Source organism: Suricata suricatta, chromosome 11 (assembly GCF_006229205.1).
Source record: "Suricata suricatta isolate VVHF042 chromosome 11, meerkat_22Aug2017_6uvM2_HiC, whole genome shotgun sequence".
NCBI classification, from domain to species: domain Eukaryota; kingdom Metazoa; phylum Chordata; class Mammalia; order Carnivora; family Herpestidae; genus Suricata; species Suricata suricatta.
This window is the reverse complement of record NC_043710.1, coordinates 51,001,176-51,018,133: the sequence shown is the minus strand read 5'-3', so window position 1 is coordinate 51,018,133 and position 16,958 is coordinate 51,001,176. Positions and strand designations below refer to the sequence as shown.

The following is a 16,958-nucleotide window of genomic DNA, read 5'->3' as shown; positions in this document are numbered from 1 at the left end:
AATATATACCTATTTAAGTATATTTATCTACTTATTTAAACTCACTTATAATTTAATTACATTTCTATAATGAGTCTACAAATTCCATATTATCATAGTCATTTTCTCTAACCAGGATTCTGTAGGTTTAATAGCATGCCGCATGAAACAGAAATTTCTGCTCCCTACATTAAATACTGTTGATACATCCCCTCTCTCTTAAACCAAACCAGAGACTCTACAGGAAATTCACCTTTCTTCCTCTTTGCTTTCCACATATTTTCTTAATTTTTTATAATGATGATGACCTCAGGACCTGTACTAGAACTTTTTGTATATTCATCATATCACTTTACTGGCCTGTGAGCTGTTTTAGTGTATAGGCCAAATCTGCTACCTATTTTACCCCATGAATAGAACAATACCTTGATTTAAAAACATAAATTGGAGTTAGAGCAGCTGACTGCAAGTTGTGTGTGCTCAATTTAAGAAATGAAGGATTGTTGGGAAAACTGGGCTAGTGATTGGAGGGAAAATGTTGTGCTTATTTATCTTTCCTTGAACTAAGGCATCATAGGATTATTATTGTCTAATCCTCTGCCTCTGTCATTATATCATTTATTTGTAGAAATAAACATAAAAGGAATTCCCTAAACTGCAAAGGAGATTTTGAGAGCATCTAGATTCTCCCTTCCCATTCATGAGCATATACACATCACTTGCTAGTACCATCTCTGCTTTGAATGTGGAATGACCATGTTCTTCCTAATTTTCCATAGCCAAAGAAATCACCAACGGTATCTTTTTACATGGCAATGGCCTTAATCCCTGTGATCACACAGGCAGGCTGAAACAAGCCTAGGCTTTGTCACATAGTAAGCTTAGGATCAAAATTTCTGGAAGGCATTACCTTACCTAAAATGTCATTCCAGACAAGGAGTATAAAATGTGCTCATGCCAGGGCGAAGGCCCAGTAATGTGTTTGAAGGTAGCACCTTGGTTTCCCCTTATAAACCATAGGTCAGAATTGCTTAGTCTGGCTGACTTCCCAAGGGAACAGGCATAATCTCACATTTTCAAGACTCCCAAGACTCAGCGTGAAACAGCGCTTTAAGAGACCTGAGAGACAACAGGTCCCTTTCCCTAAGGGAAAATGTGATATAAGGCTTTGTATATTTGAATATACAAATAAAATCTCACACCATATCTCATCCCCAAACAAGAGCAGCCCAGAAAGGAAGCCGCACGGTACAGGTATCCCACCACTATGATTAAAAGCTGAAAACTCTTGTCTAACATAATTAAAAATAAAGCAAATTGTATGTGAATGTGACTTTATAATAAGTGCTTAGTTACTTGTTATTTAAATTGGTAAAATATTACACTCCATAATTTCAAAAGAAGAACAAGTAATAATTTTTAAATGACATACTTCTGGTGCTAAGAAATACCTGCTATTAAGATTTTGCATGTGATTATTTCCATGGATATGTAATTTTTTTAATTCAGGATCATAATTCATAGGTTATTCCACCACTGAATGCTTTAATAATACACACATACATACACACAATGAAATATCACTCAGCCATGAGAAAAAAAAAAGAAATCTTGCCATTTGTGATAACATGGATGGGCCTTGAGGGCGTCATGCTAAGTGAGACAAATCCAAGAAAGACAAATTCTGTATAATCTCACTTAAATCTGGAGTCTAAAAAAGCCAAACTCATAAACACAGAGGTGAATGATTATTAAAGGTTAGGGGATGGAGAATTGGGTATATTGTTGTCTAACTAATAACTAAATCCTGGAGACCTAATGTGTAGCATAGTGATTACAGATAACAATATGGTATTATAAACTTCAGAGTTCCTGTGAGAATAGATTAACTGATCTCACTACAAACAGAAATGATAATTATGTGAGGTGCTAGAGGTGTTAGCTAACACTATGGAGGTAATCATATTGTAACATATAAATGTATAAAATCAACACATATTGCACACCTAAAACTTATACAATTTTATGTCACCTGTATCTCATAAAATATTTATTAATGTTTTATTTTTTTTTGAGAGACACAGAGAGACAGAGCATGAGCAAGGGAGGAGCAGAGAGAGAGAGGGAGACACAGAATCTGAAGCAGGCTCCAGGCTTGGAGCTGTCAGCACAGAGTCTGATGCAGAACTTGAACCCGCAAATGTGAGATCATGACATAAGCCAAAGTTGGATGCTCAACCAACTGATCCACCCAGGAGCCTCTAATGAAAATGATTTTTAAAACAAAGAGCAAATCAAGTCTCACTGCATATTAAATGAGTTCTTGTAATCATTTTTTAAAAAGTTTGTACAAGACAATCTCTCTTAAGGAAATGGAAATAAAGATGTGGTTATATATTATCATAGAAGAGAGTACTGTGTTCTTTCTGAAATTCCTTTTATCAGATTTCAAGGAGACAATAATCTCAAAAATAAATTTAAGGAAACTAGGAAAGGGAAATTATTAGCAATGGAAAAATATTTCAACAAGTTCTTGGAAAAAGTAAGATGGAACAGTGTTAATGAATGAAAATTTCACAGAGTGAAAAGGCAAAACTGCCTGATGGGAGAAGACACTTGCAAACCATAGATTAATAAAAAGGAACTCCTACAATTCAATTTGAGCCAAAAAAATGGATTTCCCAATTAGAAAATGGGCTAAGGTCTTTAATAGACATTTTCTCAAAGCAGACTTACAAATAGCCAACAGGTTTATGAAAAGATGCTCAACATCACTAATAATCAGGAAGTGCAAATCAAAACCACAATGAGATGTCACCTGGTATCTATCAGGATGGCTGTTATTGAATAAACAAAAAATAAAAAGTATTGGAAAGAATGTAGAGATATTGGAACATTTGTGCATTGTTACTAGGAATGCAAAATATTTCAGCAACTATAGACAACAATATGGAGGTTCCTCAACAATTTTTAAATAGGACTACCATATGATTAAGCAATCCTGCTTCTGATGTTTATCCAAAAGAACTGAAATGAGGGTCTCAAAGAGATATTGGCACTCCTGTGTTAACTAAATTATTCATAATAACCAAAGTGTGGAAACAACATGAATGTCCATTGACAGATGAATGGATGAAGAAAATGTGGTATATACATATGCAATGGAATACAATTCAGCCTTAAAGAAGAACATTTTGGAATATGCAACAACACAGATGACCATGAATACATTATGCTGAATGAATAAAGTCAGTTACAGAACAACAAATACTGCATGATTCTATTTATATGAGGTATCTAAAATAGCCAAATTCATAGAATTAAAGAATGAAATGTTGGTTTCCAGAGGTAGTGTAGAGTGGGAAATAACTAAATAACCATCATAAGTTTCAGTTAAGCAAGAAGAATACATTCTAGAGGTCTGCCGTACATTGTATATATTAACAAAATGAATTGTACACTTAAAAATGTGTTAAGGGGGATAAGTTTCAAGTTAAATAATTTTAACTCAATACAGTAAAATAAAAAAAGAAACAACATAAATTTTCCAAGTTTAAGAACCCAGATTTCTTACTAAAATCTTTATAGACTATGGCAAATTAACGAATCCATCCAAATTTCAGTCTCCTTAGAAATAAAATGCAGTGAATAATGACCATCTGCAGAATTGATTCAAAAGTAGAGATAATGCATGTAAAGCTTTAGAATACATTAACTGTTACTGTGTCTATAAAAATTGATAGTTAATCTTGTTATATAGAGAGAGATGTGTAAGAAATCTCAGAAGGAACTAAAAGGATTTTTAGAACTGATCTACTTAAACCATCCTTGAGGCAGGTTTGGCAACAATTCTGTTTCTACTGATGTAAGAGGAAATCGACTGAACACAAGAATAATCACTGAAATTTTGTCTACAAAAATTATTCTCACCTTCAATCTTCTTCATTCAGAGTAGTGGGAATTCTTACTGTCCTTTCTTAGACTAAAGTCACTAACACCTAAATTCCATGGATTAGCATATTTGAGTTGTTCTCTCATATTGCTGGAGTACATCCTCAAGTAACTTTCTTTTTTTATTGTTTATTTATTTCAAGAGAAAGTGAGTAGGGGAGGGACAGAGGGAGAGGGAGAGAGAATACTAAGCAGCTTCTGCCCTCTCAGCACAGAGTCCAATGCAGGGCTCCATTTTGCAAACTGCAAGATCATGATCTGAGCCAAAGTCAAGAGTCAGACACTCAACCAACTGAGCCACCTAGGACCTCCATCCTCAAATAATTTCTAAGAAAAGTTGTTATGCAGATCTTATTTCTTCATTTTTTTCATGACTAAAATAACTTTACCATTTACATATTAGATTGATCATTAAATTGACAACAGAAGCCTGGTCTAATAATTATTTTCATAAGAAAACTGCTCTATGATCTTTCAACATCAATATTTGTTGGTAGATATCCTTTTCAATTATGTAAACATTCATTGATTTTTTTTAACTATTTTAATATTTGTTTTCCACCTGAAATTTTTAGGCATGTTTTCATTCTATTTGTAGTCTTTAATTTCACCATAGTATGTCCAGGTTTGAATCTTTTATAAAGGATATTCTAGGTATTTGGGTGTTTCTTGATATTTCTTAAAATACAAATTTTTAACTTTGTTAGTTGTTTGGATAAATTTTCCATTTACCTAAATCATTTTCTTTTTTAATGTAAATCCTAAACGTCAGACTTTTGCCCTCTTGGACAGAACTTCTATATCTCTATTTTTCTTTCTATTTTATATTTGCCTTCCCTTTTTTTCTTTCTTTGATATTTTTGCAACTCTGTTTTCCTTTCCTTAAGTATTTTTGTCATCATTCTTTCTTTTCTGTTATAAAAGTTATTTTCTAATTTTATGCCTGCCTCTTTTCCATAGAAATCCTTTTGTTTTATGGGTTGATATATTATCACATACCTCTGAAAAATATTGATGCTGGAAATATTCTCCTGAAAAAATTATAAGGATGGTGACAATGGACAAAATACAGAAAGAAATGTAATCCTGACTTGGTTGTAAAGTAATATAGATTCATACTCAATATTTATGTCAATATTCATATAATCAAGGGATTCAGTTACTGTTTTTTAGTTTTCAACTATTACAATAAAATTAGAAACAAATCTAGGAAGACTTCTGGAATCATAGCTAGTAGTAATGATCCTAAGACTAGGTAATTAAAAATATATCTGATTTGGGGCACCTGAGTGGCTCAGTCAGTTGAGCATCTGACTTGAGCTCAGATCATGATCTCAAGGTACATGGGTTTGAACCCCATGACAGGCTTTGCGCTGATAGCACAGTCTTCTTCAGATTCTCTGTCTCCTCTCTCTCTCTCTCTCTCTCTGCCCTTCCCCCACTCATGCTCTCTCTCCCTTTCTCCCTAATGTTTATTTACTTTTGAAGGAGAGAGAAAAAGAACGTGAGCGGGGGAGGGGCAGAGAGAGAGAGGAAAATACAGAATCTGAAGCAGGCTTCAGGCTCTGAACTGTCAGCACAGAACCAGATGTGGGGCTCAAACTCACAGAATGCGAGATCATGACCTGAGTCAAAGTCAGATGCCCAAATGACTGAGCCACCCAGGCGCTCCCTCCCTCTCCCTCTAAATAAATAAACAGTAAAAATTTTAAATTACAAATAAAATAAAATAAAATAAATATATCTTATTAACATTGAGGTTGAAAGTACAGAAAGAAGGAAACTATAAACACATACATTTAATAAATATATAAATAATGCACATGTATGTATATACATGTATACACTATATGCACACACATACATAAAACACACACACACATATGATCACACAAAGATGATAAATATTGTAATTGAGTTACAATCCTGATTGTTTATAAAAGGGTGGTTCATAGTCAAATTCAAGTTTAAAGATAGCTGGGAGTGAAAGAAGAAATCACCAAAAAAAGAAGTACACATATGATGCTATCTTTGGAAAGGAACTAAATCGAACAGATTTTCAAGGTTGAGTTTTTGACTTTTTTATGATTATCTCGTCTGTGTTGTTTGATCATAATTTGTACAAATATGCATATTATTTACACTAAACTTAGCATACTATGCAAAGAAAATAAAGTATATATAGTTTGTTAGTCATGAACTTACAGCACAGCAAGAAAATGTTTCAGTTTAGAGAGATCAGAGGGTGTGTCCAAGATCTATTATTTTAAATAAATATTTTATCGAACTATAATATTCATGAAAAAATAGCACAAATGATAAATATCACCAAGTGGATGCACCCTGTAATTACCATCCAGGTCAAGAACTAAATCAGTGACAGTACCTCAGAAGCACCCCCTTATAGTCTGTTCCATCATTACCTGGGCTTTTATTCTCAAAATTAAACATCATCCTGATTTCTATGACCACAGATTAGTTTTGCATGATTGTGAACTTTATCTAAATGAAATCATAGAATACATATTATTTGGTGTCTTTCACTCAACATTATACTTGAATAGATCCCAATTATTTATTTATTCATTTTGGATATTGATGGAAATACACTGTGTGTTATGAATATGCTGCAAATTACATCTTTTAAAAGTTTTCTGGTGAACATATGTATGCACTGATGGATACACAGTTGATAAACTCAGGAATGAAAATAAGGGAAAAGAACTTGGGAAAGAGGAATGAGTTCCAAATGATTTTGGCAGGAAAATGCTGAGACAAATAAATTAGCACAGACATTGATGAGCACAGCTTATGTTTTTGCCAGGGATTTAAAATCTTAAAAAGTTCAACTCCAGTCCAAGTGATCCAAGCACTCTCCCCTAAGAGTAGGTCTATGAATAACATGGAATTTCAGAAGAGAGTCTTTGCCTACATGGACATAGTGTCTACCACTTTAAAAAGAGTTAGAAGAGGAGACCTGGGTGGCTCATTCGGTTAAGCATCTGACTTCAGCTCAGGTCATGATCTCATGGTCTGTGAGTTCAAGCCCTATGTCAAGCTCTGTGCTGACAGCTCAGAGCCTGGAGCCTGTCTCAGATTCTATGTCTCCCACTCTTTCTGACACCCTCCAATAAGTAAACATTAAAAAAATAAAAAGATTTAGAAGAATTAAAGTTCCATGAAAATATTTCCTGTGCCCAGATATCTGCTTTCATTTGTAGAGTTCCCTGAATACTTGGTGATCTCAACCTGGCTAAGAGAATTCTAACTTTTCGGAAGACTCTACTTAAATGTTATGAGAATTGTCCTTTTCCTTAAACAAGAATCTAATGACAATTTCTCGAATCTGCTTGGTTTTCACCCCATACACAATAGGGTTCATTGTGGGAGGCATGAGCAGATAGAGATTAGCCATAATAATGTGTATGTGTGGAGGAATGGTGTGTCCCCCAAACCGGTGAGTAAAGAAGGTGAAGAAGGCTGGGACATAGGTGATGACGATGGCACAGATGTGAGCGGTGCACGTGCTGAAGGCCTTCTGCCGGGCATCTGCTGATGATAGACTCACAACTGCCCTGAGGATCATGGTGTAGGAGATGGTGATGCACAGGATATCAAAGCCCCCAATCAGGAGAGCAACCATTAAACCATAGATGGCATTGATCCTAACATTGCCACAGGATATCTTGGCCACAGACATGTGGTCACAGTAGGTGTGAGGTATGACATTGCCCCTGCAGTATGGCAGGCGCTTGGTGAGGAAAGTGAAAGGGATAACAAGTATTACACCTCTAAGAAAAGTGAGGAAGCCAGCCTTGGAAATGACTGAATTGGTGAGGATAGTAGCATAGCGTAGGGGATAGCAGATGGCCACATAGCGGTCCAGGGCCATGAGCATGAGCACCCCAGACTCCATTCCTGTGAAAGTGTGCACAAAGAACATCTGGGCCAGGCAGGCTTTAAAATCAATCTCCTTGAGGTTGAACCACAATATGCAGAGGGTGTTGGGAAGAGTGCTGCTGCACATAAGCACATCTGTGAAGGAAAGAAGGGCTAAGAAAATGTACATAGGTCTGTGTAGGACTTCTTCCGAGTAAATGAGGTACATGAGGCCAAAGTTCCCTATGATGGCAATGCTGTACATGGTACACAGGGGGAAGGAGATCCACAAATGCACTTCTTCCAGCCCAGGGATGCCATTGAGGATAAAGGAAGCTGGTGTTAGACCAGTGCCATTTAGGAATGACATAACACCTGTTGGAAGTTCATGATACAGTAGTTACAGAATTGCTCTGTAAGCAGAAAAAAAGAAAAAGGTTCAGAAAGTAACTGACCAGCAGGATTTTCTTCTTCATAATGGCTAATTTATCTTTCTTGTAGATCAGTCACTAGATATAATCTTTTATGTTGACTTTGTGATGTATACACTGTTTGGGTCCATTCCATAAGCATCAGACATTGGGAAAATGAACTGACTGGGTTTAGTGGATGTGCTGGATCTGGATGTGTTCAGAGTTTTGGGTCATCATAATTTACAGTCCATTCTCCAGGCTGAAGTTGGCCACCGACTGGATGATTAAGTGTTGATAAAATATTTGACATGTTCTAAGGGCTCATTATCTTAGTTAGAGATAACGATTCTATTCTGAAATATTAATAAGTTTCAAATGTTCTTCTGGACCCACCTTTAAGGTAATCAGTCTTATCTGGTGGACACCCTGACGATGATTTCAGTGGGCTACTTTCAGCCCCAATCTCCCCCTTTTGGTTTGGAGTAAACATAAAATCAGAAAACTGAGAATTATAAAATGATATTAAAGGTTAAAACATAATAATATCCTAATGATATCCTAATATCATCAAATGGCCACCTATTTCTGCTTTTGGATCGCTACTACTATAAATAGTGGGTGAAGTATCACTGGAATGCAATAACTTATGAACATTAATGTGCTAAGATTATAGTCTCTTCCAGTGGACCTAGGGTCTATACCAATATGAATGGAGATATACATCATCTTAAACTAAAACAAGTAACATTTCATTTAGAACACAGCACCTTATTTTCTTTCTCTATCACAGTCAGGGAGCCATAGAATCAAATATTTCTCAGCCTACATCATCTCCAAAACTAATATTTCTAGTATAAAGGAAATGTTCAACACATTTTTAAAGCCCATAGAAAAGGAAACTGTGAGAGAATAAGGAAAGACAAAACATTTATGGATAATAAGGAGTAGAATATTTGGTGTGATAGTAGATCATAAGGAGATAAAAACAAAGTTAAGAGAATATGATTGGGTTCAAATAAGATGTGGAAGTTTGAAAAATAAGGCTAATTTGGGGTGGAATTTGCTAATTTGGGGGGTGTACAAATAGTAAAATACAGGGGCTGGTCCTATAGAGGGACTGTTGAAGGGAAAACTGTCCCTTTGGATAAAAAATATCAATGCTGAAATTTATAGTACTTCCTGGACATATGAGAGGTGATCTCCCTGCCACTTCAGAGATGTATCTGTTGGAAATCTAAAATTATATAAACTTGGCTCTTCTCTCTCCATATGTCTTTTATAAAATCTTATATTTTTATTTTTTTAAAGATTAAGGCTGAGTATATGAAATCTAGGAGCTCTTTGAACTTAGAAATGATTCAACGATTATAAATATGAGGAGAAATGCAAACAATTTCCCAAAAGGTAAAGTAGACAAGAAACAGAAAACTATGGAATAAGGCTGTTATCACTCTTTTGTTTTCTCCCACTGCAGTATAAATCATTTCCTCTTGGAAATGCTCATTTTAACTTGCACAGCCAGTGGGACTGATTACTTTTCTTTAGAATACTCCCCATATGGATTATATTTCAGTAACTGAAAAGTTAGTTTTTATTCAAAGTGAAAATGGAGCGGATAAGCCAGTACGTAAAATCGGCCTTATAGTGTGGTACACTGTGCCTTTTCAAAAGTCAGGAGAATAACCCTATCTGACAACTCTCTTATGTCTCCTCCTGGCTCAGCTATCATCATTAGTACCCACCCCTTTAATAAGAAGAATGCACCCCCAATTCAGAAATCTGCTCACCCTGAAAGCTACTGGAGTTCTTCGAGAAACTGAAGACATATCCACAGATCAATTCATATTCATGTCTATGTGATGATTTTTGTCCTGCAGGAGAAATCTAATACCTACATTGAGACCATGAGATGGCAGGTGGAGGAGGGAAGTTTTCTATTCTGTGTCTGTGTTTGGGCGCACACACATGTGCACGTGCATGAACGTGTGTGCTGTGTGTGTGATATATTCTAAATTTGGGAGCTTTAAAAACTTAATTGCTACCATTTATTTCTACTACAGTCTCAAAGGAGAATTTATTTCCTCTGTGTGTGTGTGTGTGTGTGTGTGTGTGTGTGTGTGTGTGTGTTTATAATAAGAAAAAAAGAGATTTAAGAATCAGCTATATCTGGGTCCTAAGGAACCTGGCTTAGCCATTGGGAATTGTCTTAAGAATTATTTTGTCCCAAACCATAGATTAGGACTCTTGAAGGCATAATTTTTATAGCTACAACATAGCATATGTATGTCTGAAATGATTTAGATTTCAGAATTAAATCCTTCTGATAGACAGACCTGTATTCTACCTTTTCCAAAACTTAGCACAATGTCATGTATAAAATTGGTGTTGAAAAATTTGGAAGAAAAATTAAATAAACTTTGTCCAAAATTGAGCTTTATGTGTGATCTTGTATTTAGTGTTCTTGATAAATTTACTCATTAATCTTAACATTTTATATGGATTATTTTGGAATATATAGCACCTCTTTTTAATTATTATTATTTTTAAAAATTTACATCCAAGTTAATTAGCATATAGTGCAACATAGATTTCAGGAGTAGAATACAGTGATTCATCCCCTACATATAACACCCAGTGCTCATCACAAGTGTCTCCCTTAATGTCCCTTGCCCATATAGTCCATCTCCACACCCACAACCCCTCCAGCAACCCTCAGTTTGTTCTCTGTATTTAAGAATCTCTAATGTTTTGTTCCCTTCTTTGGTTTTGTATTATTTTTGCTTGCCTTCCTTTATGTTCATCTGTTTTGTATCTTAAATTCCACATATGAGTGAAGTCACATGATACTTGTCTTTCTCTGACTAATTTTGCTTAGCATAATACCTTTTAGTTCCATCTAAGTTGTTGCAAATGGCAAGATTTCATTCTTTTTGATTGCCAAGTAATACTCCATTATTTATGTGTGTGTGTGTGTGTGTGTGTGTGTGTGTGTGTGTGTGTATGACATCTTTAGCCATTTTTCTGTCAATGCACATTTGGGCTCTTCTATACTTTGACTATTGTCCACAGCTCTGCTATTAACACTGGGGTGCATGTGACTGTCTGAAACAGCACACCTGTATCCTTTGGATAAATACTTTGTAGTACAATTGCTGGATCATAGGGTAGTTCGGTTTTTAATTTTTTGAAGAACCTCCATACTGTTTTCCAGAGTGGTTGCCAAGTTTGCATTCCCACCAGCAGTACCAAAGAGTTCCTCTTTCTTCAAATTCTCGCCAACATCTGTCAATGCCCGAGTTGTTAGTTTTAACCATTCTTATTGTTGTGAGGTGGTATCTTATTGTGGTTTTGATTTTAATTTCCCTGATATTGAATGAGGTTGAGCATTTTTTTCTGTATCTGTTAGCCATCTGGATGTTTTCTTTTAAGAAGTGTCTATTTTTGTTTGTCTCGGAAACTTTTTATTTCTCCTACTGTTTTGAATGACAGCTTTGCTGGCTAAAAAATTCTTGGCTGCAGATTTTTTGACTTAGCATATTGAATATATTCTGACATTCCTTTCTGGCCTGACAAGTTTCTGTGGATAGGTCTGCTGCAAGCCTGCTTATTGACATTTAGACTCAGTATTGCTTATATATTTTGGATATTAACCCCTTGCCAGATATATGGTTTGCAAGTATGTTCTCCTAGTGTGCAGATTGACTTTTAACTTTGTTGATTGTTTCTTTTTCTGTGCAAGAGGTTCTAGCTTTCTATTTTTTTACATAAATCCAAGTTAGTTAACATTCCATGTTGTATTGGTTCCAGAAATAGATTCCAGTGATTCAACACATATATATATAACACCCAGTGCTCATTCCAAGAAGTGCCCTCCTTAATGCCAAGAACCCATTTTGCTGCACAGAAATTTTTACTTCAATGCAATCCCACTTGATTTTTGCTTTTTTGTTCCACTGTTTTTGGTGTCATATCCAAAAAATCATTGCCAAGACCAAAGTCAAGGAAATCGTCCCCTACATTTTCTTCTAGAAGTTTTATGGTTTCACATTTCCCATTTAAGTTTTTAACTCATTTTGAGTTAATTTTTGTGAGTGGTGTAACACAGGGGTCTAGGGCTTTGGACTCTGTCTCACTGGTATATTCTGTTTTTGTGCCAATACCATACTGTTTTGATTACTATGCTTTATGACATAATTTGAAATCAGGGAGCATGATGCTTCCAGCTTCGTGAATATTGGTGGTTTATTTTCTTTAATCTACTTCTTGCATATCTATGTATGGATTTACTACCATTCACTTATTCACTCACTTGCACTACTGGATATTTATTTTGGGGCTCTCATGAATAAACCTGCTCTAGACATTCATGGGCAAGTCTTTGTATAGACATATATTTTCAGATTTCTTATGCAAATACCCAGGAGTGAAAATGTTGAGTTATACAGCAGGTGTCTGTTTCAGTTTGGAAGCTAGAATTGAGGAAATCCAGGAGGAAGGTAGAGTTCTACGTTTATATTGCAATGGACACCAGACAGTACATATCTTCTATTAGAAAAAAGTTGTTAAAATTTGAGGGTAACTATTGAGGACTTTCCTCCTGGCTCAAATATATTCTAAATACAGGTATCCCCTTGTGTTATGCCACTCACCTTTACAAAAGACCCACACTAGTACTGTTTTTACTAAACAAAATAAATCAATGATTTGCACTTGTATATATATATAAAAAAGAGGCTCCAAGCGACACTAGCAGTCAGTGTTTGTTTTTACAATGAGCTGTTACAGAGGCAGCAAACACCTGCAAACACAGTGGCCCCGCCAAGCTCCTTCCCTAGGAACCACACTCAGCATCTCAGCATCAAGCCCCACAACTTTGAACAACATCTGTGAACATCTGTGCTCTATCTCCACTTATTTTGTACATTCATGAACAAGACGTACCCTAACATATCAGAAGGGCCCAAGGAAGGTTATTTTGGGGTCCGGAAATGTTCACAAACTTTTCCACTTAATTCCACTTAAATACATGGCAATTGCTTCTTTGCCTTATGCCCTCTCATAGAAACACTATTTTCAGATAACAGAGGATGTCTGTATAGATCTAGTTTCAACAAAGCTAAATTTATCTCCTCCACCATCAGAGACCTGTGGGACATCTATCTATGAAGCATCAAAAACAGTTTCCTCTTTTGCTTGGAAAATCCCCAGAGAAGCCACTGAATGCTGTTATATAGGGTTCCTAACCAATGATGTACAATTTCCTGAGCAATACCGGTTAAAAATGGAGATTTAAAAACATCAGACATCAGGGTAAGTTTGGGTGATTCAGGAGGAAAAAAATGTATATAAGATGCAGAGAAAATCTGCAACTAGACAGCAGGGATTTGAGTTAGAGGGTGGGTGAATGTAGACAAGTAAGTCAACTCACTCTTTACTTCTGAAACCAAAGGAATTTACAAAGTGCCTTGACGAAGAAGGAGAAGTAGAGGAAAAATTAAGTGTACTTTAGGCACTGGAGGAAGGAGACACAGTAGTGCTCATGTGAAAAACAATCGAAATAGAAAGCAATCAAAATTAGAACTTTGGAAAAGACTGCACAATAATGTCTTCTCTCTGTGGATGGAAAGTCTTCCTTGGGAATTGGTAAGCCTTCTATCACTGAACATGTTTTAGCACGAGAGTTGGAAGGAATTCCAGTGACAATGTACCCCAACCTCCTCATGACAACATTCACAACACATGTCATTCTCCCTTTGCTTTAATACATCTGATAACAGCAATCTTGTTATCTTACTACAGAGTTCTATCTGCAAGAATGAATAACAATACTAGCACCTAAATCTACTTTCCTATAACTTTTCTTGTTCATCATAAGTATGACCTTAAAGTGTATAAAATAATACAAAAGGCAAATACTTGCCTTTACTCCATATAATCATACCAATTTTAATTATCTCCAATTTCACTAAAAAAGAAAAAAAATGAAAAAAAAAACTTTAGGATTCTAGGCATCTTGAAACTATGTTTCCCATCCTTCAGATACTCTGATATTTCAATACACACACTAATTTTTAAGGTTTTTATATATAAGCAGGAAGAGTATCTGAAAAGGACACTTTGAAACCCATCCATCAATTCATTCTACAACTCTTTTCTTGTGCCACTTACTATGTTAAGTGCAGGAGACATACCAGAGAACAAAACCACAATTTCTGTGCATATATATTTTTAAACTCTGGTGAGGGACCAAGGACAATGGTAATTTCTGTGAAGTACAGAAAATGTGGAGAGGAAGATGTTATATATACCAAAATTGGCAGAGGTCTAGGGCTTGCAATTGTTTTATTATTATTTCTTAAAGCTTATTTATTTTTTGAGAGAGAGAGCATGCATGCCGGAGAGCAGGGGAAGGGCAGAGAGAGGAAGAGAGAGAATGTCAAGCAAGCTCTGTATTGACAGTGGGGAGCCCGATGTAGGGCTAAAACTCATGAACTGTGAGATCATGACCTGAGCTGAAATCAAGAGTCAAGATGCTTAACCAACTGAGCCACCCAGGTACCCCTGGGGCTTGCAATTTTGTGGGGGGTTTTGTGTGTGTTTTATTTTATTTTTAATTGTTTTTAGTAGGTTTTTTTGAATTTAATTTTTTTTGTTTTTTAGTGTTTATTTATTTACTTTAATACTGTTTACTGTCAAGTTGGTTTCCATATAACATCCAATGCCCATTCCAACAAGTGCCCTCCTCGATGCCCATCATCTATTTTCCCCTCTCCCCCACCCCCATCAACCCTCAGTTTGTTCTCAGTACTTAAGAGTCTCTTATGGTTTGTCTCCCTCCCTATCCTTAACTATTTTTCCCCTTGCCCTTCATCATGGTCTTCTGTTATGTTTCTCCTGATCCACATATAAGTGAAAACATATGGTATCTGTCTTCTCTGATTTATTTCACTTCATACAATACCCTTGAGTTCCATCCACACTGCTACAAATGGTCAGATTTCATTCTTTCTCATTGTCATGTAGTATTCCATTGTGTATATAAACCACATCTTCTTGATCCATTCGCCATGTGATGGACATTTAGGTACTTTCCATGATTTGGCTATTGTTGAAAGTACTGCTATGAACATTGGGGTACATGTGCCCCTATGCATTAACACTCCTATATCCTTTGGGTAAATTCCTAGCAGTGCTATTGCACAGTCATAGGAGAATTCTACTGTTAATTTTTTGAAGAAACTCCACACTCTTTTCTAGAGTGACTGCACCAGTTTTGGGGCTTGCAATTTTGAATTAGGATAAGGAAAAGCCTTAATTTAGGTCTGACACTGAGAAGTGACCTAGAACCGGTGAAGGTATTTAGCGTTGTATAATCTGGGGGAATAACAAAGCAGGCAATGAATGTGCAAGTGGAAACACCCTGGATTGTACACATGCTTGCTGAGTTTGAGAAACATCCAGTAGATATGGATAGACTGAAGGGATCAGGGTTAGAGCAGCGAAAGAAACATTTAGACATTCCAAAGAGTTTTTCTGTTTGTTTGTTTGTTTAATGTTTATTTATTTAGAGATAGAGAGACAGAGTATGAATGGGGTAGGAGCAGAGAGAGAGGGAGACTCAGAATCTGAAGCTGGTTCCAGGCTCTGCACTGTCAGCACAGTTCGACACGGGGCTCGAACTCACAAACCATAAGATTATGACCTGAGTTGAAGGTGGACACTTAACCAACTGAGCCACCCAGGCACCTCTAGAGATTCCAGTGAGTTCTAATTGTGTAGGATGTTGTAAACAAATACAAGGATGTCAGCCTTTGAGTGAGTGAGATGTAAGGAGACTGGAGGTTTAAGGAATGACTAGACATTGTTTTGTCTCACTTATTTTATGAAGACAAATAATATAATAATACTAACCATAATTACTATAGCACTAAAGTAATATTTGGTTTACTATGTTCCAAGTTGTGAAAATTTCCATAGTATACTTAATGTTTCCATGGTTTGCTCATTTACAGCTGAGAAAATTGCTTTAACAACCCATTAGTTCTAGTTTTTTCATGCTTTCTAGAAATAAAATTTCTTTTTATCATTTTTACATATTGATATATTATTTATATGGCATCATTTGAAAAGCTTTTCACTTGTTAAAAGTAATGGGTGAAACTACACAAACCAACCATTTATATAGAAAAATCTTGGGCTAAACTCTTCTCTCTCTCTGTCTCTCTCTCACATACACACACAATGGAGAGAGAGAAAATAGAAACAATCAAAATTAGAAGTTTGGGAAATACTGCTTAATGGGGTAGACTGAAATATAACAAAGGAATATAGAAACTAATTTTTATAAATGCAACAAGATATACAGTATACTGCTGTGGGAAGTAAATAAGCCATGTTGAAAACAATAACTAAAGAAGCCTTTTAAAAATATAAGATAAAGAGGAGTCTTCTCAAAAACAAAAGGAAGGAAGAAAAAGATCCTGAAATCATACTGTCAATCAAAAACGTTTGAGGTTAAAACCACATCCCAAAACACTGAAGAAAGGTAGAAAGTTAACTGTTTTCATAAAAGCAGATTAATTAATAAACCATTCATGCTATCCAGTATAATTTTCATAGTTATTTGGGGCTAAACATAATATACCAAAAAGAACTAAAATAACTATGATTATTTATACAGCATGTTTATTTACATGGAAATTTGGGAGAACTAAGAGAAATTGTGAGAATTACATA

The 16,958-nt window shown here is 35.7% G+C and overlaps 1 protein-coding gene across 1 annotated transcript; it reads right to left on the bottom strand.

Annotated features, from left to right (window-relative positions):
* Positions 1-7,216: 7,216 nt before the first annotated feature.
* On the bottom strand, positions 7,217-8,179 carry LOC115271853 (olfactory receptor 52N1). Its single transcript, XM_029914831.1, has one exon. The coding sequence runs from the start codon at positions 8,177-8,179 to the stop codon at positions 7,217-7,219; it is 963 nt and encodes a 320-aa protein (XP_029770691.1).
* Between the last annotated feature and the right edge of the window lie 8,779 nt (positions 8,180-16,958).

Coding starts and splice junctions, on each gene's coding strand:
- LOC115271853 (XM_029914831.1), bottom strand. CDS start 8,179: ATGTCATTCCTAAATGGCACTGGTCTAACACCAGCTTCCTTTATCCTC.